Source organism: Desmodus rotundus, chromosome 4 (assembly GCF_022682495.2).
Source record: "Desmodus rotundus isolate HL8 chromosome 4, HLdesRot8A.1, whole genome shotgun sequence".
In the NCBI taxonomy this organism is placed as follows: Eukaryota; Metazoa; Chordata; class Mammalia; order Chiroptera; family Phyllostomidae; genus Desmodus; species Desmodus rotundus.
Window position 1 is genome coordinate 7999998 of NC_071390.1, and position 27992 is coordinate 8027989.

The 27992-nt window shown below is 42.9% G+C and overlaps 1 protein-coding gene across 2 annotated transcripts; it reads left to right on the top strand.

Moving 5' to 3' along the window:
* The first annotated feature begins 240 nt into the window (after window positions 1-240).
* MCMBP (minichromosome maintenance complex binding protein) lies at window positions 241-27979 on the top strand. Of its 2 annotated transcripts, none has more exons than XM_053922942.1 (16): window positions 241-555; window positions 9681-9766; window positions 10340-10480; window positions 10607-10648; window positions 12853-12954; window positions 14450-14594; window positions 17025-17176; window positions 18085-18185; window positions 18637-18815; window positions 19171-19294; window positions 20527-20644; window positions 21868-22033; window positions 23129-23262; window positions 24094-24258; window positions 27113-27201; window positions 27576-27979. In XM_053922942.1, exons 1-16 carry the CDS (start codon window positions 498-500, stop codon window positions 27700-27702), a joined length of 1929 nt encoding a protein of 642 aa, XP_053778917.1. In that variant the 5' UTR covers window positions 241-497; the 3' UTR covers window positions 27703-27979. The 2 variants fall into 2 exon arrangements, with proteins under 2 accessions (XP_053778917.1, XP_053778918.1); XM_053922943.1 differs by having other exon boundaries at window positions 18637-18809.
* Window positions 27980-27992: the final 13 nt, after the last annotated feature.

Here is a 27992-nt window from a genome sequence, read left to right on the forward strand (position 1 = left end):
ACTTCGGAAGAATCCTTCCTCACTGTCGCCCAGGGCGTCAAAGAGCGAAAGGCCAAGCTGGGCCTGAGACGTCCGGCTCCTCGCGGTACGGACTCCTCGAGGCCGGGACACCCCTCCTTCTGCCCGTTTCTAAGATGGCGGTGCGTCGCCGCGGCGGCGCGGCCCCGCCCCGCCCCGCCCCCAGGCTGGCCGGCGCGCCCCTCCTCCTCGCCCGCGGGGCCGCGCGGCGCGCCCCCGTGGCCCCTCCCGCGCGAGCTCCACCCAGGTCGCAAGCAGCGCGGTCGCCGGCGCCTATTTCCCGCCATTGTGCGAAGTGGAGGTTGGGGACCCAAACGCGTAGCGTTCCCGTCGCCTGCAGCTGCTGGGCTGCCGCCGCCGCCACCGCTCCCTGAGGCCGGGTGGCCGGAACCACGAGTCTCGCCCTGCGTGGGAGGGCGCGGGCGAGGCGCGGCCGAGCCCCCGAGGAGGAGCCGCCGTGCGGGACGCCGGTCGGCGAGATGCCGTGTGGGGAAGATTGGCTCAGCCACCCGCTCGGAATCGTGCAGGGCTTCTTCGGTGAGTGGCGGCGCCGGGGGCGGGGCGGGCGGGCCGCCGAGTTTGCCGAGCCGCGGACCGGGCCCCACGCGGACGCTGTCTCGGGGGCTCCCGCGGCCCAGACGGCCAGTCGGGCCTGCGGCGCTGGCGCGCAGACAGCCAACCCCCTGCCCGGGTCGGGCCGCAGGTGTCTCCCACCTGCCGGATTCGCGATCCGCAGGCGGCCAAGGTTACGCCGCGAGGAGCTGGCGGCCGGCCGTGATTGACGGCTGCGCGCCGCTGCCTGGCTCCGCCGGGGCCGGGGCCGGAGTCCCGCGCGCCGCCGAACTCGCAGAGGTCCTTGGACGTGCGAGAGGGCCCACAGCGACGGGGAGAAGGACGAGCACTTTGCCTGGGGAAGCCTGCAGGATATTTCAAAACTTCCGGTGCGCCGGGGGAGTGCTGGCTCGCTGGCCGCAGAAGTTGGCTCTAACTACTATTACACACATCCTCCCTTTTCGAGATAAGACTTCGTGTAACAGCTTAATTTTCTTGGTAGGGCGGCTTTAAAACCTGCCTAGGTATACACCTCCTGTGCCAGAGCTAGCCAGAAATGTTGAATTACTCAGATGAATTTCTACCTAGAAAGAGCTTATGATGCTGCAGACGAGCTTAGTAAATGTAGCAGGGGACATTTACTTCTCTGCGAAGGGGACGGGAAGGAAATTTTAGGTTTGTTGTCGGTGAACTGGGCATTTTGACACCTCCCCTTGCAGTTGGGAGTGGAGGCAAACTCACTCGACCGCAAATCACTGTGTTTGATCCGCAGCACCTTACTTGTCTGCAAGTAACTTAAAACTGTAGAGTGGCCCTAACTCATTTAAAGCATCGTGGGATATTAGAACGTCCAATAAGAGGCTGAATAGTCCCCGGAAGCCAAAATTGATGGTGTAAAATGTATGTCCTATTTCGTGGAGGGAGGGATTGAACAACTCTCTCATTTTCCTACAATTTGAACTAGTTTAGTTATCTGGTTTCCCAGGCTGAAATTAACGGCAGCAAAGTAGAAGAAATCCTGCTTAGGCTTCCTGGTGGTAGCCAGTGAACACTGACAACCTGACAGAGAAGAAACGGAAAACTATATGTGTGTGTTTACATTTATTTTATTTTATTTTTACTTACTGATTTGAGAGAGAGAGGGATTGATTTGTTCCACTTACTGATGTATTCATTGGCTGCTTCTGTGTGTCCTGACCGGGGGGATTGAACCCACAACCTCGGTTTATTGGAAAGACGCTCTAACCAAGTTAGCTACCCCGGCTGGGGCCCAGTATGTATATATATTTTAAAACCAGCAAAAACCAAAAAAACCCCAACATTATGTATCTATCAGAAGGGCTTTGAGGAAGGGGCAGATATCTCTCCACTAGATCCTAGTAATTGATGTTCAGAATGAATACTGGAACCCATAATTGATGTCCAAAGTAATGGCCCATGATGCGGTGTGAAAATTAAGTTGCACAGTTGGTTTACCAGGGGGTGCATAGATACCATACAGGAAAAATCCTTCAAAAGTATATAAACTTTAGGGGCTTAAAGAGTGAAGTTCCAGTTACTGGTCTTGAGAAAATTTTATTTGTGAGAAATACCCTATACCCTAGTTGTGCTGGGTAAGTAAGATTTTATGTTTGATAGAGATTTGAGTGTATTTGTGTTGGGTTTTATCTCCTAAGTGTGTGATCCGAAGGGACACGTCTCGTCGTGGTACAGAAAGGTTATTAATTTGTACATATAGTACTGACTTTAAAGTAGTTTGAAAATTTTGTGAGTGGTCCTGGCTAGTGTGGCTCAGTGGTTTGAGCACTGCCCTGAGAACTGAAAGGCACTGGTTCAATTCCTGGTCAGGGCACATGCCAGGGTTGCAGGCCAGGTTCCTGGTTGGGGGTGTGTAAGAAGCAACCACACACTGATGTTTCTCTCTCTTCCCTTCTCTCTAAAAACAAATAAATAAAATCTTTAAAGAAAATTTTGTGAATTGTGGGGACCTGGACCTTGTTGATGGGGCATCCCCCCGCAGAATGTCTTGTTCCCACACAGGTTGTATCTTACAGAGAAGAAACTAATATTGTCTTGTAGTCAGGACTTTTTACAGAAGCTGTTCTGATGTGTATGTATTTTTTGCTCTATTTTCCTGTCACTGTGAATATGTTGAATACCTTTTTAATAACAGCACTATGGGCATGTTCGGTGAGTGAGATGTCAGGTGTTAAACTTCTAGACTCTGGTTTAGAAATTGTTTTAAATCAGTTTTCCCCCCGGATAGAAAAGTAATGCAGGTCTGTTGTGGGTTATGAGGCCTTTCTTGGTTCCACCCCTGCCTACGGCTCAGACCTCATCACCACATTCCCCTCACATTGAACCCTCTTTCCTGTCTTTGACTTTGAATCTTGCCTCTAGGCCTTCTGCATCAGCTGTTTCCTTTGCATTTTCTGGCTCAATCCTGGCTCAATCTTACTTCCTTTGGGAACCTAAGTTAGGTACCCCTGTGCAATGCTGCTGCAGGAATCCTATATGTTGTCTCCTAGAAATTAGTGTGTAAAACACCATTATTGAAATTACTTGTTTTTTGGGTTCCTTTGCTGGATTTTGACCTTTTTATTTATTTATTTTTAGAGGGGAAGGGAGAGAAACATCAATGTGTGCTTGCCTCTCGTGCACTCCCGCTTCCTGCTGGGACCTGGCCTACAACCCAGACATGTGCCCCTACTGGGAATCAAACTGGCAACCCTTTGGTTCACTGGCCCGTGCTCAATCCACTGAGCTATACCAGCAGGGGGTGCTTAGTTGTCTTTAACTTTATTTGAAACAAATTTGTTATGTTGTATTGTGAGAGCTATCATATTAGCTTGCATTTAAAAAAAAACTAAACGTCAAAATTGGTGAATTTTTGTGTAGCCATTTTAATATTGAAAGTAGAAGATGGGCCAACATTTTTGGCATATTATGCTTCATTATTTCAAGAAAGGTAAAAATGCAACTGAAATGCAAAAAAAGATTTATGCAGTGTATGGAGAAGGTTCTGTGACGGATCTAATGTGTCAAAAGTGGTTGGCGAAGTTTCTTGGTACTACTGACATTTTGATAAAATGATTCTTTGCTGTGGGGCTGTCTTATGCATTGGGAGGTGTTTAGCAGCCCCCTTGGCCGCTACCCACTAGAAGCCAATAGCAGGAGATAGCCAACACGCTCAAAATATCCAATTCGATGAAGTTATTGGTGAACATGGAAAATGTCTTTTATTTACAGAAAAAACTAAACAGACTTTTTGGCCAACCCAAAATAAAATTTTTTCTGCACCTTCATAAAATGCCTTTAATGTTTAATGTATATAAAAGATTTTATGTGCAGAACATTTAGTCCAAGGCTTAAATTAAGATTTAGGAATACGTTAGTTCGGCAGGTCTCTACTGGGTTCTATTATGTGCATAATGCTAGTGAGTCAGGTCCCCAGTGACTGTTCGTTTAGTGACCCATATTAGATTGCTTTCCTTCAGCAAAGGCAGGAATCTTAAATTTTTTTAAAAAACAAGACAGTTCTGTACACTTCTTCTTTTAACAATTTTTTATTTAAAATAAATTTTCTTTACTTGAATTGATTAAACACTTGAATTAATAACTGCTGTTAATTTCAGGAGTGGGAATGCTTATCAACTGATTCTTTTACTGTATTCTGTTCAGATTGCTGGTCAGATCAAGATCATTATTTTTGGTTATATTTAAGGTACGTAGGTTGTATCTAACAGAACTAGAGGTAGAGTATCTCATGCAAAAAAAGCAATGGGGTGTGGAGGAAGGCGAGAAAGAGTATTTTTCAGCATTTTAAAAGATTTAAAACGGTAAGAAAGTCAGTATGCTTTTTTATTGTCACTGTGACCCTAAACAGACAATTCATCCCCTTTTGTCTGTGCCCACCTTAGGTCTCCTACTATCCGCCCGTGGTAGACCACTGAAAAGAAAAGGAATTTGTCATAACGCCTTAGAATCCATAGGCGGGAGGGTGGCTTGGTATCCCGAGAGACTGCTGAGTGGATCAGGAGCTGGAAAGCTAGCAGGAATCCGAGCAACTTTATCTCTACTCCACACAGCTCCCAAATTCACTTGTTCTTAGTTTCAACCCACACGGGTCAGCACCTTCTGTTTAATCTCAGGTTCCAGGGTTGTTGAGTCGGATTGGCCCAGCGTGGGGCCAGGAGTCCACTCCTGCGCTAATCAGCGATGGCCAGAGCACAGTTACGGAGGACAGACAGGACTGCCGAGACCCACACCTCAGCTGGGGGGCAAGTTCTGAGAGAAGAATAGATGGGGCGGCTGTGGCGAAAGGCGATATATGTATATGTGAATTCTTAACTCACTAAATAACTTCTACATGGTTACAAAAGCATGATGGTATTAAATGAAGAGTAAAGTATCTCATACAATGGAGCGTTATTTTCAGTAATAAAAAGAAATCCAGTGCTGCTGATACATGCTGCAACATAAATGTGGAAAATGTGCTAAGTGGAAGAAGCCAGCTGCAAAAGATTGACACCTATGTTCTAAGAATTTTATAGTTTTGGCTCTTGCATTAGGGTCTTTGATCCACTTTGAATTAATTTTTGTACCTGGTATGAGCTAGGGATCCAAACTCCTTCTTTTGCATGTGGATATCCAGTTGTTCCAGTTGTTGTTCAGTTTATTTTTTCACATTTACCAGTTTGTTGTAAAAGCATGAAGTATATAGATAAACCACCAGATGAAGAGGCACATAGGGTGAGGTCCGGAAGGGTCCCTTGTTCAGGAGCTTTTGTCCACTGAGGAAACTGGGATGTGCTGCCCCCCCCCAGCATGCAGGTGCTTTCACCAACTCCAGTCACTTCTTATCCCACGGAATGGTTTGGGCATCTTTGTCTCTCCCCCAGCCCATTATTGTCATTTCTGAACTCCCGGTTCCATTCCATTGGTCTGTATTTTTAACCTTTTGCCGGAGCGGTGTTGTCTCGATTACTCTAGCTTTGTATTAAGTTTTGAAATCAGGAAGTATGAGTCCACCATTGTTCCTTTTCAGAATAGTTTTAGCTCTTCAGAGTCCCTTGTATTTCCATGTGAATTTAGAATCAGAGTGTCCATGTCAGCAAAAAAGACAGCATTTTGATAGAAATGACATTGAATCTGTAGTGCTTCTATAAAGTTCTTTTTATAACATAGAAGAGTTAAGATTACAGACTCGAGCCAGACTGCTGCTTAACCCCAGGACCCTACCCTGAGTAGGTGGCTCCCTGCGTGGGTAATTTTTAACACTCCCTTCTTTTTACTACAGCGTTATTTTCAGTAATAGTTGTGAATCAGAGCTGTACACAATTATATTATTTCAAAATCGAGGCAGACATCACTGTTTTATCACCTCCCCATGCCCCCAACCGCATTTTACAATTTTTTTGTTGTTTGAGTTCTGCTGTATCGATGTACTTCCATGTTGGTGTGGGTTTCACACTTCAGGTTTGAATAATGTTGTTTTAATTGTAGTTAATTCTTTGAAATAAGAATAACTTACCAAATTCCTGTGGGACAAAAATGCTCAGTTTTTTACCCAGTAATATTTATAGCTACTTAATAGCTTGAGTTTTGGTCTTTGGTTGTGGTTTGATATAATATTATTTTATGTAAAGAATTATCTGGCAACTAATAAGAGAATTCAAATAAAATAGAAACCTCTGCAAAAGACAAGTTAGGCAATTACCAAATCATCCAGTGATTCGTTCTTGACTCATTCAAGCATTTTCTTGATTCATTCTTTAGTTTTAAAGCAAATAACAGTTTAAAAAGCATACATTTCAGTATTAAAGCTAGTATTCAAATTCAGTAAACGATTTCATGTATGAGCTAAAATTTCTCATACTTTCACTGTTTTAAACATTAAATTCAAAAACTCCAAGTTGTCTCATAGAAGATAGAACTGAAGTAACTCAGGTTGTGTCTTCATCTTTACAATCACTGTGTTATTGTTAACTTCCCTTGCGTTGTAGGTAGGTAGGGCTCCAGATTACCACAGGGGTCACGGGGTACTACCGGTGCCCTGAGCAAGTTTCGGCTGTTCTGGACCACTCAGAGCTTTCCTGTCCAGGCAGGCGCACGGAGCCAAGTCTGTGCTGAGGGTCGGCTGCGGAACTGAGGATGATTCTCTGCAGTAACTTACGTGCAGAATGCAGTGCTTATTAAAGGATAAGTAGTAAAAACTGCGCTGATCTGACACTTCCATACATACTAAAACTCAGAAGTAACAACAATTGTTTAGGATTGAGACCAACAAAAGATTTTCCAAGGAAGAATGTTTCATCACTGATATTGTTTAGAGTTGCGATGTGGTGTTGATAAAAGCAGACTGACTTTTAGTTGGTTTTATTATTTTTAAATTCTCTGCAGGAGCTCTGGCTGGTGTGGCTCAGTGGATTGAGTACCAGCCTGCGAACCAAAGGGTCACCACCAGTTCGATTCCCAGTCTAGGGTACATACCTTGGTTGCAGGCCAGGTCTCCATAGGGGGTGCAGGAGAAGCAACCACACATATTTTACTATCTGTAAAATGGGTATAAGATTCCATAGGCCTGTTGTAAGGATGAAATGAGATACCGCGTATGAAGTACTTACAGTAGCGCCTGGCATAGCCTTGAGAGTTCGTAAACATTAGCTATATTACTTTGCTATAACTTATAACCATTATTCTGGGGGGGGAAATATACACACACACACACACACACACACACACACACACATCTCCTCCATTTGAGTCTCTGTTACTTTTCCCCTGTCCTGGTTTTGAAGACTTTATTGTTTTAGAGCTGTTTCAGAGTGACTGAAAAAATGAGTGGAAGATAAAAAGATTTCTCATGTACCTCCCACCCCCACACATACACAGCCTCTCCCACCAGACAGCACATTTTGTCACAGTCGATGAACCTACACTGACACGTCATTACCACCCGAAGTTCATAGTTTGTATCAGGGTTCATTCTTGGTGTTGTACCCTCCATGGCTCTGGGCAAATGTATAAAACACGTATCCATCATCATAAGGGAAGACACAAAATGTAAATGCACCTGACAGCTGAGCTTCAAAATACATGGAGTAAAACCCGACAGAATTGAAAGGGAAAATAAAACCGCAGTTGCAGTTGGAGATTTCACTACTCCTCACTTAGTACTCTGTAGGGCTCTAGCGGGTAGAAAGTCAGCAGGGATGTAGGAGAATGCGTGCCGCCGTCGGCCAGGCAGGTCTCGTGGACACGTGTGGCCAACTGCACCAACGACAGCAGTATGCATGTCCTTCTCAAGTGCACAAGGAGCATTCAGCAAGGTCAACCACATCCTGGGTCACAGAGCAAATACTAGCAAACCTCAAAGAACTGAAATCCTCCAGTTTGTTCTGACCGTTACAAAATTAGATTAGAAACGGTAATAGAAAGGTGAAAAGAACACCGGGTACCTATGCTCTTCCCAGTCGGTATCTCGGGGTTCTCAGGATATATTCCCAGCAGTGAGATTGCCAGGTCAAACAGCAGATCCATTTTTAGTTTTCTGAGGAACCTCCATACTGTGTCCACAGTGGCTGTGCCAGTCTGCGTGCCTACTAACAGTGCATGAGGGGGGCTCCCTTTCCTCCACGCCCTCACCAGCACTTGTTTGTTGACTTATTGATGGTAGCCATTCCATTAGTGACATTAGTGACATTGAACTTTTTTTTTTTTCCATATGTCTATTGGCCATTCGTATGTCCTCTTCGGAGAAGTGTCTATTCAGGTCCTTTGCCCATTTTTTAATAGGGTTGTTTGTCTTCCTGGTTTTGAGTTGTGGAAGTTCTTTATATATTTTGGAAACGTGGCCCTCATCAGATGCACCGTTGGTGATGCGCTCTCCCCGGCAGCACCCGTGTTCGTAGCAGTGTTATTTACGACAGCTGGGGTCTGGAAACCGCTCAAGTGCCCACAGGAGACGAGTGGGCAAAAACAAGGGGCACATTTACACAGTGTAGTACTCCGCAGCTGTGAGGAAGAAGGAACTCCTAAAGAAAGAAAAAAACCCTGATAAATTGGGTTTAATCAAAACGAACACCTCATCAAAAGACGCCATTAAGAATGTTAAGAAAGCTACAGATTAGGAGAAACTATTTGTCCTACATATACTGACAAAAGACTTACATCCACTCCACACACAGAATTAGCCCCTCAGTTCCCCTGACCCCTCACACTAAGTAAGATTGAGTGCAGGGTGCTCAAGTTCAGATAGCCAAGAACTCCTAGGAAATAGCATAGATTGGTGTGTGTACGCCAAGCAGGACTGTGGTTGCAAATGACCCAGCTGGTCCTACTTAAGCCGGGGAAGACAAATACATGTGTCAGCAACATAATTCACGCGTGGGCTGCCGTGTCGGGCTCAGTTACAGCCCAGTAGTTAAACTGTGTCTGCAGGAATCTGCCTCCTACTCCGTTCTCCTCTGGAAGGGCTTCGTTTTCAGGCGGATCTTGGTCACCGTGGCCACATGCAGCTTCCAGGCACTTTGTGCTCCAAGAGCTTGAATCTCTGGTGGTACTCATTCTGCCCTTGCTCTACATCCGGAGCACTGGTTTTCGACCTTTTTCGTCTTATGGCACAGGCAAACTACTAAAAGTCTGCGCACGCCAGTTGAAAATCGCCGATCCCGCGTGCGTCCTCATGCTTCAGTTCTGCGTCTCTCTCAAGGCCCAACTCTACACCCCCTCCGGCGGAACCGCTCTCGGAGATTCTTGACCTGCATTAGTTTTTCTTCTTTGCTGTGGCTGCTTTTCTTTCTACCCCCTAGCTTATCTTTGCTCTGTGTTCCTTCAGCTCTGTGTCCTTGTAGAGCCTGGTGGGGTGCTGGGCACACAGCGGCTTAATAAATAGTGGGCAGTTAGTGTATACTTGATGTTCTTTAACTGTCTAAGGCAGTCCCTTAATTGTCCAGCAGTACCAGGTATTTGTAAGCTGGACTTTACTAAGAATAGAGGGGTGGCGTCTGGCCGTGTGTGTGCAGGGCTTTGTGAACTCGGCACTCGCCCAAGATAGTCTGTTATTTTATGTTGTGGCTTTGTCTTTGAAAAGCATGTTTGTCTTTCAGACCAAAATGGAGTTAATCCTGACTGGGAGAAGAAAGTAGTTGAATATTTTAAGGGAAAGCTGAAGGAAAATAATGCTCCTAAATGGGTAAGTTTATTACTGTTCTTTGTTGGGGGAGAGGGTTAGGCTGACTTCCATTCTCTTAGTAGAGTACTAATCCACATGTTTTAAAACAAATTAGTGTATTCTGCCTTCACTACTGTGATATGTATTAAAAGATTTTGGTCTCTTGCAATTTAAGCTTAAACTCAACCAATTAAATGTTTCTGTATTGATGCCTCTAGGTGGCAGTAACTGACTGCGTTCCTTTCTAAGAACAAAATCGGTAGTTGTGAAAGCTTCGATTATTACTCATTTAAAAAGAATTGGCATGTACTAGTCTTGAAGAGCTCAACAAAGCCAGTGGCTTTCCACTGCTCAGGAAGTAATCAGAAGGAAAAGCATTTTGATTACCTGATGGTCAGGTGTCACTGTACAAACTTGGAAGAACTCGGAAGTGGTTTTGTCCGGCAGTTATGTTGTGTTGACTGTTGGCGGTATTGGCTTCCTAACGGGGCTGCGTTTGGTGCCTGTGGTTGCAGTTCTGGTCTGGATATAACGTGTATGAACTTGAGGTTTTAGAGACATCATACCTTACTGACGGGCTTGTTTTCCTTTAAGGTACCGTCGTTGAATGAGGTTCCCCTTCATTATTTGAAACCTAACAGTTTTGTGAAGTTTCGCTGCATGATTCAGGATATGTTCGACCCTGAGTTCTACATGGGAGTGTATGAAACGGTTAACCGAAACACAAAAGCACGTGTACGTATAGCTTTTGACCGTGGAACTTTTTGTTCATAATAAGTGATACTAATTTTGTTCTTGTGTCGTGCTAGTTTTGAATTAAATGTGTTGCTATAATTCTGTTATCCTTTTTTTGGTCCATAGGTTCTTCATTTTGGAAAATATAGAGATATAGCAGAATGTGGGGTATGTATCCTTAAGATCTATAAAACATTTCTTTTTTAATTTGCCATCATAGTCATTTTTGTTTTAAAGATTTTATTTATTTTTAGAGAGGGGGGAAGGGAAGGAGAGGGAGAGAAATATCAAAGTGTGGTTGTCTCTCGTGTGTCCCCCACTGGACATCTGGCCTGCAGCCCAGGCATGTGTCCTGACTGGGAATTGAACCAGCGACCCTTTGGTTTGCAGCCACGCTCAGTCCACTTGAGCTACACCAGCCAGGGCTATAAAACATTTTTAGTAGGAATTTTTGCCTAAGCAGAGAATTTATAACTTTCTTTTGATTTATCTTGTATATAAATAAGTTCTAAGAAGTCCCATGAAATGTTTTTGCCTTTATTTATTTATTTTTTTTACATTTTTGGCTTATAAAAATCTCTTAGAAAGTAGAATGTTACAATGATTGAGACTTAATTTCTTTTCCCAAGATCTATGTACTTGGTTAAAAAAGAATTACAGGTTATGATAAACTCTTTAAAAATGAAAGTGGAAGATTAACTTAGGGCTTAACACTTGCTTATTAAATTTGATCAAGATCTTCCCGCTTTTTCAGGGAGGGAAAAAAAGTGTTAATAAACTTAAGTTTTTTTGATAAAAGGAAGCAATCGATGCTCTCTGACATACCGGCATGGGAGAGGGAAGAAGGCAGAATAAACATATTAACCAAAAATGTCTCCCATTTTGTGCTCTTTGTGTGTTTTCCCTGTGGTCCTGTTGAAACAGACAGTAATTGTCAATTTTTGGAAGGAATTGGGTTGAGCAGGTGGTGCTTAGGCAGGGCCTCAGCACAAAGGTAGGGCCTGGGCGGAGTCACCTCCATTCTGGGTCTAATTCTCCGCTTTGCAGATCCATACTTTCTTCAGTTTAATCAGGTTTTCAGGTTTTCTAGGGCTTTTACACACACACACACACACACACACACACACACACACACACACACCCCCACCCCCCCCCCCACCCCCCCCCGTTCTGGAAGTCGGATTCCTGCTTACTCAAACCTCAAGAGATTGATTTGTAAAGCCTAATCCCAGCACATTCGGTCTCAGGATTTGTTTCTTTCTGAATGAAGTGCTCTAGTTCAGTCTAGACAGGAGAACAAACCTAGTTTGGGAAGTTGCTGAAAAGATTTTATTAAACAAAAACGTGACTCCCTACAATTATTTAGAGCAGTGGGCTCATGAAAGATGAGTTTGTTTAATCTTACACATGTGGCCCTCAGGTCTCCCGGTGTATTTTTACTTTTAGAGTGTTTCCATAAGGTAAAATGTTTTCCCAAGTGTGACTGCTCAACTTCTAAATGCTTACTGAACCTCCTGTTGAAGGAGCTCTAAGTCTCACATGAGGCTAATAGCGAACACACAACTTTCTCTAGTACACAGTGCAGCGTTACTGTAGCTCAGCATCTGGAAGTAGGAAGGTAAAACCGAAGCGACCACCCAGCTGTGACGCTGCCAGAGGCAGAGACCCTTTGTGCTGTGTAGCTAAAGAGTCAGGAGTAAAAGCACTGTGCCAGGAAAAGGGGCTTCGGGCCTGGAGAGAAAAACAGAAAAACCCGGCTTGTAGATATCATCTCAGGCTCAAACTTGATGTCTTTTGGGTCGTTTTTTTTCCCCCCCTACAAAATGGAATGTACGTCTTACTTTTAAGAAGATTTTCTGTACTATAAAATTACATGTTGATAAAGTAACTTTTAAAAGTTACATCTTGAGTCCTACCTTTTAGCACTTTCTAAGCATGTGTGAAATAGAGAATGTTTTTCTAGGGAATAATAGCTGAGTCTTGGATCTCATCTCGGAGCTACCTCATAATGAATATTTCATTACATTTCTTTTTTATAGACTGACTCTAATACATTTCCTATGAAAGAGATAGTGGGATTACCACGTGCATTGTCTAAAGCATCCTGTGTGTTAAAGGATTTAATTTTGTAACGTGGAGTGCTGTGTATTACCGATTTGAGGGAAGATAGTAAACTGATTACTGCATGCAAAATGATTTCACGTCAGTATTCTTTGAAAAATGACAGTTTGGATTTAGTAGCTGCTTGTTAATTCACTTAACTCTTGATGTGAAGTAACTGCGGTTTTATAAAAGCATGAAAATATGGTTGTTGGGGTTTTTTTAATTTTTCTTAACAAAATGTTAAGAACTATTTTTTGTGCACATCACAGCCTCAACAAGAAGTTGATTTAAACTCTCCACGAACCACTACTTTGGAGAGACAGACTTTCTATTGTGTCCCAGTGCCTGGAGAATCTGTGTGGGTAAAAGAAATATCCTTTACTGAACTTCCTTTTGTAATAAATGGTTCCTGATTATTTTCGTAATTGACAAAACCATAATTTAGATTTTATGTTTGTAAAAACTTAGTCTTTTTGCTCCAGTGAAGCTAGCTGGGGGGAAAAATCCTATCAAGCAATTAAGTATTCATCCCTGTGGATTTTTTATGTTTGTCTTGCTTGGGGTTTTTTGACCTTTTGGATCTGTGGGTTGACATTTTCTCAGAAGATCGCAGCCTTTATTTCTTCAGCTATTTTTCTGTCACAGTCTCTTATCATTGTCTTGTTCTCCGGGACTCCAGTCACATGATCGGGGGACTACTTGTTATTGTCCTCAGGCGACTGAGACTCTGTTCTTACTGTTTTCACTTCGGGTGTTTTTTCAGTTGCAGATTTTTCTTTTGGTTCTCTTTCGTTTCTCTGCCAAGATTCCTAATCTTTGACTCGTATCTGTCTTTTTTTTTTTATTGTAAGTTTTATAATTGCTTTTTAATGTCCTTGTCTGCTGATTCCAATATCTGGGTCATCTCTGGGTTGGTTTTCTGTGGACTCTTTTTAGTCCTGGTTATAGGTCATCTTTTCCTGCTTCTTCCTGTATAATTAATAATATGTTGTATGCTGATACAGTATGTTAAGTATTACAGGAAACATTGTAAGTTTGATTTTGTCTTCATTTCAAGAATGTTGTGTTTTATTTTACTAGGCAGGTGGCTTAAGTGGATCACTTTAACCTTGTCACGACTTGGTTTTGGGGTTTGTTGAGGTGGGTTTGGAATAGCTGTTGCTGTTTGGGACATGGTTCTTACCCAAGCAGTGTGCTATTTCTGAGTCTCACCCAAGTGCCTGGAGTTCTCGGCAGGGTCTAGTTCTCAGTGTTGTACAACTTCCAGAACCTCGTATAGCTCCTCCCCAACCAGTAGCTATTCTCTGCTAGGCCTCGAGGAATCTTGCCTTGTGTGTCCATAGCTTTGTGTTCAACCAAAGACCCAAGTGCGACCTGCACAGATTTCTGGGTCTTCTGTCTTCTACAGGGAATGCCTTCCCCTTTGCTCCCGGTCTGCAAATTCCAGTTGCCTCAGTAATCCTGATCCTTGCGCTGTGCTTTCTCTACCCAGCTGGAGTCGGGCCTTCACTTCTCTCTCACGGCAGTTTAGAAAATGCCCCCAAGAGAGCTGGGCATAAAGTGGAGTTCACCCGGTAAATTACTCCTCATTCAAGGGTCATTACCTTATGCTCCCTGTTGTCCAGGGCTTGAAAGGAGCCGCCTCCTGCCTTCTGTCGGCATTTACAGTTCTTTACAGCAGGGGTGGGGACATAGGTGAAGCTTTTAGGCTCTGCTGACCAAAACTGGAAGTCCAGCCTTCCTTTAAAAATACATTTTAATTTTCAGCACATTGCCAATTTAGCAGTCTTTTATTAGTCATATAATTAACATAACTTAGGATATTCCTCAGTACACGGTGGTCTTTTTCTTAACCTTCCATTTAACGCCTACATGAACGCCAGCCAAGCCCGAGTTACTCCTTCCACATCGTACACGCCCAGCCGTCACAAGAGGAGTTACGAAGACGATGAAGACATGGACCTACAGCCTCACAAACAGAAAGACCAGCATGTGGGGGCCAGGCAGACAGGTGGGTTTCGCTAGACTTCCGCTCTCCCTCTCCCATTAGATTTGTCTTCCGAATGCATTGTTGCATAATAAAGCTCTGGATTCAGGAGCTGGCAGGGATCTGACATCCTGGCTTTCGCGGTTATCAGAATTACAGATATTACGGAATTGCCGGGGGGAGAGTTTTTGCAGGTCTCTGGTCAGACTACACAGTTAGGATCATGTAGTGAGAGGGGGCTACTCTGCTGTCCGTTTTTAAGGGTCTCCAGTGGTTAGCTGAAACGGGTCTTTTCTCTTTAGGCTCCTTTTTTAAAAACTTTATTTAATTGTAGAGAGAGAGAAGGGGGAGAGAAGGAGAAACATCGATTTCTTGTTCCACTTACTGATACGTTCATTGGTTGATTCTTGTGTGTGCCCTGACCGGGGTCTAGTCCACAGCCGTGGCCTATGGGGACAATGCTCATACCGACTGAGCTACCCAGCCAGGCCCCTTATGCTCATTTCTGTCTCAGCCCTTAGGTAATGTGCAAGTGCAGTGGTTTATCCTAAAAGTGATTTACTTAGGTCTGAAAACAGCCTTTCTTACTGTCTTTTGGAATAGTGGTACTTCAATTTGGTAAGACTGAAAGTACCAGGAAAAACAGACACTGACACACTGCATTACCTATTCCTAAACTTGAAAGGAGGTAACCCTGGGAAGAGTCACAGTTCTGTCCTGCTCACATATGTTTGTGGTGGCCTGTCTCTTAAAACACAACTAGTTCTGATTAAAACAAGGAGACCAAGCTTTGACATTTTCTAAGAGCATGAGGGGATTTCAGAATCTGTACATTGTTACTGATTTCACCAATTGCAGTTTTTGGTGACTGTCTTTGTTGTGGCAGGTAGATACGTTTGTCTTTGTGTCTCCTATGTTCGCTCACTCACTTCTCTTCACACCTCTAATTAGATGGCGAGTTAAAGGGAGAGGAGGTAAAGCCAGTTAGCTCATTGGAATCGGATGGGTTGGGTGGAGAGGGCAGACACAAGTCAGCAGTGAGCACAGAGCTCCTAATGGATCTCATTTAGCCATGTATTAGTCTAGAGTGCTTTACTGTCTTTAAAATCAGAATGCTTTACAGTAAGTATGCACACGTGTAGTATTCTTCTCCACCTACCCCCAGTGTTTATTAAAATTAGCGGTGTGTCATAACAATAAATAATCGCGTCCAGGTCTTTGGTAATTCTCTCTTACCACTTCAGCACTTGGTGCTCCTTTCTATTTCCTGCCCCTGTTATTTAAAGGTCGTACTGCCAGGCTTTTAATTTTTCATTTGAGTACATTATTTCTGTAAAGTGTAACTTGTTGGTTTCTGAGCAGTCTTTCAGGCTATAAATATTTTTAAACTTTTTCTGAGATAAGTGTAGATGCACAAGCAGTTGTAAGAAATAATAGAGAGATCCTGGACACCCTTGACCCAATTTCCCCCGATGGTAACATCTTGTATAATTATAGTAGAATATCATAACCAGGAAGTGGACTTGGATACAATCCATTGACTTCGTTCAGAATTCACGTTTTTTACGTGTACCTTCACGTGTGTGTTTACTTCTATGCAATACCATCACGTGTAGGTGTGCCTGCTGCTGCATGCAAGATACGGGACAGTTGTTACTTGGATTTCTCATGTTGCCCTTTTATAAGCATGCCCACCTCTCTCCTGCCTCCGCTCCCCCAAGTCCTTAACCCTGGCGCCCACTAATCTATTCTTCATCTCTGTAACTTTGTCATTTGGAGGATGTTACGTAAATGGAATCTTACAGTGTGTTAACTTGGTGGATTGCCATTTTTCATTCAGCAGAATTCCCTTGAGATCCATTCAAGTTGTTCCATGTGTCAGCAGCGTATTCTTTCTTATTTCTGAGCAACACCCTGTGGGGTGGTAGGCTGTGTGTCGGTTCCAATCAGTCACCAGCCCTGAACTGTCAGTTTCGGGGGAGAGGCTCTTTCAGTCATCTTTGCACCCCCCGCCACTAGTCTAATTCCTGGTATATGGTGGGTGGGAATAAATGCTGGGCAAATGAATGTATTGCTGTGTGGTCTTATTCTGCTTACCAAGTAGAAAACAGTGTTCTACCAGGTGGTTCTGTAGACCATGTGCTCCTTAGAGATGTCAAAGAAACAATATTAAATACTAACTTTTCAGAGTACTTACACTGGAAATTGGTGGGGGGGTTTGTTGCCATTTTAATGTAGGAGAAACCGTGATTATATTTTTTAGGTCATAATCATAATAGTCTTAGTTCTCTTTATAGGTCAGGCCAAGGGCTTTGCTGGTATGGGTTACTTCCTTTAAAAGTTTGTGAGCTCAGAAGCATCATTTATATCAAACTTGAAAGTGTCCTTAGGAAGGTTCTTTATCTCCAGAAGGCCTTAGAAACGGCTAAGCGCAGTGCTCTCCTTTGAACTTAGGGAATGTTGGTGGTCTTCAGTGGTGTGGCGAGCCGAAACGTCTGGAAACAGAAGCTTCTACCGGACGACAGCTGAACTGCCTGAGCCTCTCTTCTCCTTTTGACCTGAACTTCCCGCTGCCAGGAGAGAAGGGCCCTGCGTGCCTTGTGAAGGTAGACCTTTCACACACTGCCCTTCACGGCGACGTGTCACGTGTCTCAGAAACTACAGTGGAAAACTCTTAGGATTTGTGTTCGTTTTCTGCTGCTGCTATAACAAGGCACCACAAACTTAGTGGCTTAAAAGCACAAACATGTGTCCGCTTCTAGGCTTTAGGTCACGTCTGACAGGGATCGTCCTGGGGGTAAAACCAAGGTGTGGGGGGGGGGGGGCTGCATTTCTCTCTGAAGCCTCTGGGGGAGAATCTGTGTTTCATTTTACCTTTTACTCCTTATGGAAGCGGCCACCCACCTTTCCTTGGTTTGTGGCCCCTTCCTCCATCTTCACAGCCAGCAGCAGTGCATCTCCCCGACTGTGTTTTCACAGTCACGGCTCCCTCTGACCACGGGCAGAAAGGGCTCTCCAGTTTTAAGGGCCTGTGTGATCAGATTGGGTCCACCCAGCTAATCCAGGGTAATTTCCTTATCTCAGCGTTCTTGACTTAGTCACTTTTGCTTATGAAAGAACAGTCAGATTTATACCTCCACCATTCTTCCTTCTCGTACCAAAATCCATTTCTCATTTGTATTTAAAACACAAGAAAAAATATTAATAGTTTGTTCTTACTTGTTTAAAGATTTTATTTATTTATTTTTAGAGAGGGGGAAGGGAGGAAGTGAAGGAGAGAAACATCAGTGAGTGGTTGCCTCTTGCACGCCCCCAACTGGGGACCTGGCACACAACCCAGGCATGTGCCCTGACTGGGAATCAAACTGACGACCCTTTGGTTCCATAGGTCAGCACTCAGTGCACCAAACCACACCAGCCAGGGCTTGTTATTGTTACAATACTTCAAGACTACTATCTTATGTTTTGGTTTTACTTAGTCCTAACAACATGTTGTCGTGTGGTCTTTTGTTAGGTCTATGAAGACTGGGATTGTTTCAAAGTAAATGATGTGCTTGAATTATATGGTGTACTCTCTGTGGATCCTGTGCTAAGTATACTGAATAATGAAGAAAAGTGAGTCTTTTTGTTCTTTTTCTGATAACTATTAGCAGGATAGAGATGAATGGATTTTCTACATACTGACTAATAGATACCTGGTGGCTTTTAAGGAAAAGACCCAGCATTTTGAGGTATCCTATCATATTTAATGTCCCCACTGATGGCTCAAGAGCCTGTTCTGAAATAACCGAAGGAGCAGACGTACTATATCCCTTTGAGCGCAGTGACAGCACATTGTGTAAAAACGTGACTGCCGTTGAACAAGAGTGGAATATATGTTGTATCATCATACAATCCCACCAGCCTGAAATCTGGGAGGTGGCGAACGGGGAGCTATTTCTGGTTTTTAAGGAGATGTACAGGTAGAACTGTTCCTAGCCTGGATGCTCACTTTTTTCGGAGATGTGTATTATTTTCACATCTCTACAACTGACGAATCTAGGAATTAAGCTGTTCCCCTCTGCAGGGACGCCTGTTCCCTCCTGGATCCGATGGAGTGCACAGACACAGCTGAAGAGCAGAGAGTGCACAGCCCTCCCGCTTCCTTAGTGCCAAGAATTCATGTGGTGTTGGCCCAGAAGCTGCAGCACATCAACCCGTTATTGCCAGCTTGCCTTAACAAAGAGGAGAGCAAAACCTGTAAGTGTAAGTGCTCAGGCCTGCGACCCAGAGACTGTTGTTCCCAGTGTGTGTCGGGAGCTGCCTGGGACGTGTGCTCACGGTGGAACTGAGAGCCAGGTCCTCCTGTTTCGGAGTAGTCTCTGTTCCTTTGCCCCATAAGCCTTTAGGTTAATTCTCTTTGTTAAAATGGGGGCGGGGGGAGTGCGCAAGCTGTCTTATTTCGAAGATTGGCACCTCTTGTTGACTAATCTTGCTGAGTCATTGCTAGTCGTCTACTGACTTGTAGTGCTTTTTGTTCCACAGAGTTACCTTTTTAACCTAAGACACTTGAGAGGAACTGGGGTGTTTATTCTGAATCTGGTCTCCCTTCCTTCTCCAGTTGTTTCGAGCTTCATGTCCGAATTGTCTCCGGTGAGAGCAGAACTGCTTGGGTTCCTAACCCATGCCCTTTTGGGAGACAGTTTGGCTGCCGAATACCTTATATTACATCTCATCTCTACCGTGTAAGTGCTCTATTCCTCATGAGGATTAAGAGGGTTTGACTTTGTTGAAAGTGAGAAAGAGCAGGGAGGTTTCCGAGGTTTTCATCATCAGGTGGTTTATTTGTTCAGTGTAACAAAACCAAATCAAAGATTTTGTTAGACCAAGTCAAAGACAAATATTCCTTTTCTACCTTTTCTAAGTTTCACATTTAGCGTTTTGATTGTCTCTTTAAATGTAAAAGCCAAAATCAGATAAAGGACCTGGAGAAAAGTGAACTGTTCCATCCTTTTTGCATTCTCTGTTTGTATGTCTGAGGCTCTTTGTATGACATCCAGCTTCCGTGTGGATATGAGCACCCCCGCCTTCCCGTCACTGTAGTTGTTTTCTGATTTCAAAAGTAATGTGCGCACCTTCAACCAATTCCAAGAGCATAAAGAAAAAATAGAAATCACCTGTAATCGCACTGCTTAGAGATCACCTCAGTCAGCACATTCCAGTACACGTTCATGCCATATTTTTCTTTACACTGTATACATTCCTTCGTAGTTCTCAGCTGTGCTCCAAATGCAGACCCACAGTTTGCTCTTACCATTTAATATGTATTAAACATCCATCATAATTCCTTTCTTTTAAGATTTTAATTTATTTTTAGAGAGAGGGGAAGGGAGAAAGAGAGGGAGAGAAACATCAGTGTGTGGTTGCCTCTCACACACCCCCCACCCCCCCACTGGGGACCTGGCCCACAACCCAGGCATGTGCCCTGACTGGGAATCAAACTGGTGACTCTCTGGTTCACAGTCCAGTGCTCAATCCACTGAGCCACAGCAGCCACGGCTCCATCATAAGTCTTAATGAACTTTTTTTTATTTTACTCTTGGCTCAAATTTATTGGTTAATATTAGTCACCAGTTAGTAATAAAAATAGTTTCTAAGTTTCTCTTTTCCTCTGTGTGTGTGTTGTTCTGTTTTTGAGTTAATCGGATACCACTGTCAGCTTACATGTGTTCTGTCACAGCCGTTAATTATTTCTTGATGAACTTTATAATGGCTGCACAGTATTTCATTGTAGACAGTTGTACTGTTTCCCTAAACGTTAGATTTTCCTAGTTTTTTCTATTCTAAACTACACTGCAGTACTGATCAGAGTAATCTAGTTTTAGTGACACTAATTAAGTTAATTTTCCCATGTTTGTTTGTTTGTTTTTTATGGAAATTACCTGAGTATCATTGGTTGCTATTTTTTCCCCCCTAGGTATACAAGAAGAGACATTCTTCCACTAGGGAAATTTACAGTTAACTTGAGCGGTTGCCCACGGAACAGTACCTTCACGGAACACTTGTATCGAATTATTCAACATCTTGTTCCAGCAGTAAGATTGATAAAACTATGTATTATAAATCTGAGCACACTTTTAAAGTCCATCTGAATGTCTTTCATTCAACCCAAATATTTAACTTTGAGATTTAATAGATGTTTTGATGGGGAAACAGAGCCTGCCGAACTCCGTAATTTAAAATATACTCACCCCTAAACATCTCACTTTCGTTGCCTTAGCAGAAACTTCTGTAAATGTAATGGTGAACCCAATTACAGTTATACTCTCAAAACTACTCTCAGTGGTGCCAGTTTGCTTGTGTAATTTGGTGTTCTGTGTGGACCCGAACACATGCCTCTTTAGTATCTTGCGTAGTTTTCACAACGGAGCGAGTAACTGGCCTGCGTGGAGCTGAATCCTGCGTGTAGCCATGTCTTGTTCTGACGGGCTCTGTTTCCTTTGGGGTGGTTTGCCTGTTCCTGTGATGTGGCCTCCCTCTCCTATTTTCTTTGACTTCACTGAAGCCAAAGTACAAAAATCCTTTAAATTTTGAAAATGTACCCTGTCTCTTCCTCAACACTATTCTCACCCACCCCAGTTCCCACCCCCCCACCCCACTCCACCCCCACAGCACCGCTGTTTAGGCCAGAGCTGGAAGAGCAGCTTGGAGTGCACAGCAGGGTGCAGCGGGCATTTTGGGGTGGGGTGCTCCAGGAGGTGGGGCGAGGAGGTGCAGGGGTTTCAACAGATGTGCTATTAGGACCGGCTGCGGAGGCAGCCCGCGCCCCGGGGGAGTGTGCAGCGAGGCCTGCGGTGCCAGCCACAGCTCTGTGTGCTCTGCGCCTTGGTTTTTTTGGAACAGTTTGTTCATGAATCGGCAGTAGTCTCTGGGGAATGAATGTGATTTAAATTCAGAGCACAGAGGAAAATTAGGCTTTTCTCTCCCCATCTTGAAGAGTAGATAAACATTTTCTGTTTTGTTACCCTGTGGTGGGTTTAAAAAGTTAAGGTTCTGGATATTGGTTTATGGTTCACTGGTAAAGTAAAAATTAATCTTAAAGAATACTGAACCAGACAGTTGAGAGGAAAGCAGCTCATAGTGAAATTCTGGTTTAGGATATAGATACAGTTTTTGCTTAAAAGAGCTCAAAAAATCATGAGACTACTCTCTTAGGAATTAGAACTTTCCATAGAAAATATGGTATTTAGTCCCAAATATATGTTTTCTTAAAACAGGAAACTCAGCTCCTTGCTCATTAAAAAATTCCTCTTTGCAGTCTTTTCGTCTGCAGATGACTATAGAGAACATGAACCACTTGAAACTCGTCCCTCACAAAGACTACACAGCCAACCGCTTGGTCAGTGGGCTGCTCCAGCTCCCCAGCAACACGTCTCTCGTGGTGGATGAGACCCTGCTGGAGCAAGGCCAGCTGGACGCCCCGGGTGCGTGCATGGTGTTCCCTTCCACTTCTGGCCCATGAGAGCCAGATCTGGTAATGGTTTCTTAAAAGAACTGTAAACAAAGATTTACATTTCAGAAATATTTAAGGTATAGGCTTACCATATGAGTTTAATCAAAACATGTACATATTATAAATTGTGAACCTCAACTGTGTTTTGTCACTTTTTATCAAAATGGTCTAATGGTAGAACAGTAAGTAGTGAGCAGCTGACGTCTGAGAAGGGAAGAGGTTTTGCCTTTAGTCATATATTACTTCAGAAAAAGTGTAGAAAAGATCTCAAAAAACATTGTTTACCACTCAGTGTGAAAATAAAAATTTTTTTTTCAAAGAATCTCTAAGAAAAAAGGTTAGTAGTAGATCACATGGTTTGAACTAATCTCAGTTGATGGAACATGATAAAATTACAAGAAAGCAAATAGCTTTATCTGTGCCCGACTGAGAATTAAGACACTATGCTGGTGATTAGTTCAATAGGAAAAGACAGAATTAAACACACTGTAGCCTCAGTACATAATATGGCAAAAATGAGTAGCGGATCAGTGAAATTCAATAACCTTATCTCTGTGGATAAATAGAATCTTAGTTTCACCATATTGTTTTAGCCTTCTTGAACTCACCACATAGAAAGTAATCATACCTAACTGGGAACCTATGTTTTGCCTAATTGTACTAGATGCTAGTTTGGGGGGGGGGGGGGGGGTCTTTTGCCCCAGAAATACATTTGTCTGGCGTGACAAATACCATGTAGGAAGCCCATTACCAATGAACACTTAGCTTAGTGAATTGGATAGTGTCTCATGTACTGTTTTAAAAAAGTAGAAACCTCATGTGTTACAATCAGTGTCAGCAAAACTACCTTATTTTTGCTGTATATAATGTGCTTCCATGTATGATGCAGTTTTATGTGCACTGTACACAGGATTAGTATGCCCATGGCATGTAATCATTGCACCCATGTATAAGTCGCACCCTTATTTTTCCCTCAAAAGTTTGGGCAAAAAAGTGTGCAAAATACGGTGATTTGTTTAGGTGACTAAAATGAAGTGACTAAAAAGTTACTTTATTGCCTTTCTAGGTGTTCATAATGTGACGGCCTTGAGCAACCTAATAACTTGGCAGAAGGTGGATTATGATTTCAGTTACCACCAGATGGAATTCCCGTGCAATATTAATGTTCTGATTACTTCGGAGGGAAGATCACTCCTACCGGTATGATGAGTCATTTTTAAATGGAGAGAGGTTATATGGGAAAGATAACTATATATATTCTTTTCTCTAGGCTACTGCTTATTAGTAAGTTTAGCTTGTTTTAAAATTTTAACTGCTGATCAATAAAGCACTGATTAACTCCCACGTCTAGGCATAGAAAGTAGGAGCTGCCTGTAACTTGCCTGATTAACATCAGACCTTCGTTCTTGCTGCCTCTGTCCTGTTGTTTTCTGCCAGTCTCATGTGAGAAATATTTGTGTTCCTTTTAAAGTGTTCCTAATCCACCTGATAATTATTTTCATGCTTCATGGTGAAATGCTCTGGTAGCATCCCTGGGGGGCAGTGGCTGACAGAGCTCTTAATGTTGAGAAACACCCTCGGGTGCTGGAAGGACACTGCATGTCCCTGTGTAATGAGTGGTGTTCACTTGGGATTCACGAGAAAACTACCTGTGAATGAGAATGGAGGGGTCCGCTTAGTAAGTTTTCGCTGGGAACGTGTGAATAAGATACAGAATACACATTTCATGATTAAGGGACACCTAAAACACTTTAATTAGCTGCTTTGTAGAGGCTGGCTACCTTTTTATGTGTTTGCTGATACTGTTGAGGAAACATGAGTAACCAGGAAAGGGCTAACTTGTGATGATTGCTGAGGTAGGTATAGTATATATAACTTAATGCTAAAAAGTGACACCACCCCCTCCACCCCCCAGTAATAAATAGTATTTTCAATCCTCTTAGGGGCGGTAGAGATGATGCATCCATCCGCCTGAAATTTTGATTAATGTAGGGACTTGGAAAAACTACTGTGTACTATTCCTCTTTTCAGGCAGACTGCCAGATCCACTTGCAGCCACAGTTAATCCCCCCGAACGTGGAGGAGTACATGAACAGCCTTCTCTCAGCGGTGCTGCCTTCTGTGCTAAACAAATTCCGCATTTATCTGACCCTTCTGAGGTTCCTGGATTATAGCATATCTGATGAAATAACCAAGGTATGTTTGGGGTAAAATAAAGGATTTCCTTGTGTCGACTTGAAGTACTTAATCAATTTACGTTTATTGTAATGACTGATAAGGTAATTTTGCCATTTGTTTTCTATATGTCTTACATCCCTCTATTCCTGTTACTGTCTTTTGTTTGAAATAGATTTTTCTGTGTATAATTTTAATTTCCGTGTCTTTTATAATTTTTTTTTCTTAGTAGTTGCCCTGGGGGCTGTAATCAACCATCTTAACTGTAACTGTCTATTTGGGATTAATGTCAGTTTAATCACAATACACAGAAACTGCGCTCCTTTACAGTGTCGGTCCTTCTCCCTTCCTTTGTGCTTTACTGTCATACAGATTACGTCTTTATACATACACATTGCACGTCCATCAACATTTATCATTGTTGCTTCGTCCAGTTGTCTTTCAATCAGAAGAAAAAAGTTACAAAGAAAAAGATATTTATACTGCTTATGTTTACCTATGTAGTTCCCTTTACCACTGATCTTTATGTGGATTCAGTTACTCTGCAGTGTTTGTTTCAGCTAGAACTTTACCATTTCTTGTAGGGAAGATCAGCTTGTGACAAATTCTCTTACGATTTTGCTTATTTGGAAATGTCTTAATTTCTCCTTCATTGTTGAAGACTAGTTTTTGCTGGACATAGAATTCTTATTTAAAAGGCTGTGTATATATCTTCATCAAGACTCCTCCTAGCCCTGGCTGGTGTGGTTCAGTGGGTTGGGCATCATCCTACAAACCTAAAGGTCGCCAGTTCGATTTCCTGTCAGGGCACATGCCTGGGATGCAGGGCAGGTTCCCTGTTCGGGGGTGTGTGAGAGACAGCTTATTGATGTTTTTCTCCCTCTCTCTAAAGATAAACAAAATCTTTTTTAAAAAAAGTTCTCTGTCTTCTGGCCTCTATTGTTTCTGATGAGAGGATTCTTTGTACATGAGTCGTTTTTCTCTTGTTCTTTCAAGATTCTCTCTTTGTCTTTTGACGGTTTAACTCTGATGTGTCTAGGTGTGAATTTCTTTGAATTTTCCCACTTGGAGTTGAGTGTCTTGGATGTGCAGATTAATGCACATTTTATGAGAGTTGTCAAGAAATTTGGTAAGTTTTGACCATTGTTTCTTTAAAATTCTTTCTACCCCTCTCCCTCTCCTTCCCCCTGCTGGTCCCCTGTATGGATGTTGGCACACGTGATGCTGCCCCACAAGTCTTTGAGGCTCAGTTTGCATTGCCTTGTCCTTTCTGCCTTCTGTTCCACAGACTGGGTGATCTCAGCCACCCCGGCTGAAACTTTGCTGACTCTTCTGCCTCCTCAGGTCTGATATTGAGCCTGTCTAGTGAAATCTTAATTTCAGCTATATTTCTCAACTTCAGAATTTCTATTTGCTTTTAAAGTAATTCCTGTCGATATTTTTATTTGGTGAAACATGATTCTCATGTTTTCTTTTAGTTACTTACACATGGCTTCCCGTAGTTCTTTGAATATATTTTAAATGGCTGATTTAAAGTCTTTCTCTAGTAAGTCCAGTATTTGGATTTCTTCAAGGACAGTTTCTATTAACTTCTCTTTGTCCAGTGAATGACATATACATTGTCTCTTTGTATGTCTCCTGATTTTTTGTTGAAAAACAAGACATTTTAAATAATATAACGTGGCAACTTTGCTGAGATTGTCCTCCCCCCCAGGGTGGTGGTGTAGTATGACTTCTCCGAATTAATTCTATCATTTGTGTTCTTTGTTGAATGTGGGCACTGAAGTCTCTGCTCTGTTAGCTTAGTGGTCAGTGATTGGATGGAAATTTAATTTCTCCAGATGCCTGGAAGCAGGATGTTTCCCAGTCTCAGCCAAGGGGCCCTGTGTCCATGTTGGGGCAAGCCTTCAACACTCGGCCATGCAGTTTATAACTCTGCCCTAGCCGTCCTCCACTTTCTGCTTGCAGAGTCTCAAGGTTATTCAGAGGTGTCAGCTTAGGGCCTGTCCAGATCTGAGCATGCAGAGACCTGCGCATGCATGTGACCTTCTAAATTCCTGGCCATTTATTTCTGTCTCTCATGTACATGTGGACATCTCATTCCCTATTTATCCTTTTAAGGCTTTCCATTAGCCTGCTGTTTGACCCAATATTATCTAGTGCCTGAGGCAGCCAAGGTAGTCAATAAGTGCTTCTGATTGTGGCGGTGGGGAGAGATGAGGGGGGGGAAGTGGCTGTTCACACTGGGCAAGCTTCAAGGCAGGTTAAAGACAGCTTTGCAAATGGGTTCTTCCAGGGAACCACCAGCCAGGCAAATGACGACAATTCTTGGCCCCACTACCCTCTTTAGGGGTTGCCAGGCTGTCTGTTTTCAGGGCTGCTTGGGACGTGGGGTGGGGGTAGGGAATAGTCCAAGTTAAAATTCCTCAAAGCTCAATGTTCTTACTGCCTTTCTTGAATAAATGCTCCTCAGATTGCTGCGAAGTGTCTAGTTGATTTCCAGTTTTGAAGAAGCTGGTGTCGATCATTTTAACTAGTGTTCTTATTCCCTTTAATGGTGGAGAGAATTTTCAGAGGCCTGTACTCTGCCTTTTTTACTAATGTCATTCTTCCCTGCGTCTAAAGGCGTCCTGTTTGCTACACACATTGCTGGCATATCTGTTTGCCTGGTCTTCTCAAATGAATCTTGAGTTTTGTTTTGTTTGGAATACCTTCATCTTGTAGCATTATTTGTATGTATAAAGTTTGGTGACCCTTTCACCTGTGTCTTCTCTTTTGTCTAAGAAGCAGGGCTGACTTCCCTTTTCCCTGTTAAATGCAAATGTCATTTCCTCCTAAGGAATGGTTTTAAAGTTCATTTACTCTTTTGATAAAGGCAGTTGAAGACGACTTCGTGGAAATGCGCAAGAACGAGCCTCAGAGCATCACTGCTGATGATCTCCACCAGCTGCTCATTGTAGCTCGGTGAGTGTACCTGTCCACACAAATTCGGTTAAAGTGAGGCATAAATAAAGCCCCTGGTTTACTTCATAATAACTGAGGTAGACTTTTCAGAATAGAAAGGAACCTTTCCGCCTTTCCGTTTTAAAACCACCCTGTGAAGCAGCATTGTGTTTGGCCAGTGATCACTTATGGAGAACCACCCAGCATGCTGCTTGTTCTCTTGCCTCAATTTGCCCTAAAAGATTCCTTTGTAGAAGTCTGACTTTCCTTTTGACTTGTGTCCCTACTAGAGATCTTGTCTCCTAAACCAGTATTTCTAGGTCTTAAAAATGAAGACACAAAGCACCGTTATTATCCTAGGTCTGGACTTAAACTGTGTCTCTTTCTCTACGCAGGTTTCTGTCCCTCAGTGCCGGTCAGACAACACTGTCAAGAGAGCGATGGCTAAGAGCAAAGCAGCTAGAGTCTCTGAGAAGAACCAGGCTTCAGCAGCAGAAATATGTGAATGGAAATGAACTTTAAACACTCGATACCTATGAAAGAGTAATGGGCAAATTGTAGCCACATTATTGTACAATTCAAATATCATTTATACCACATTGTTTTGTAGATAATTTGTATCAAAAACCAATGACTTTTTGCTGAAATCAAGCCTGGTGACATCTGAAGTTTATATCATATTCAGTAAGGGCTTTTACCTTGCTGATTTTATGGAGCTTTTGGAGTTTGTTTTATAATTATATAAATTAGTAACAATGTACAAAAAAAGTATTTGATATTAAAAGTTTAATATTGATAAGATAATGTTGTTA

What these genes read in the sequence shown, in the direction of transcription:
- MCMBP (XM_053922942.1), top strand. Translation starts at nt 498, where the DNA reads ATGCCGTGTGGGGAAGATTGGCTCAGCCACCCGCTCGGAATCGTGCAG. An exon ending in ACCGAAACACAAAAGCACGT is followed by an intron (nt 10,481 to 10,606) that starts GTACGTATAGCT and finishes TTTGGTCCATAG; the next exon opens with GTTCTTCATTTTGGAAAATA. An exon ending in TTACATCTCATCTCTACCGT is followed by an intron (nt 19,295 to 20,526) that starts GTAAGTGCTCTA and finishes TTTCCCCCCTAG; the next exon opens with GTATACAAGAAGAGACATTC.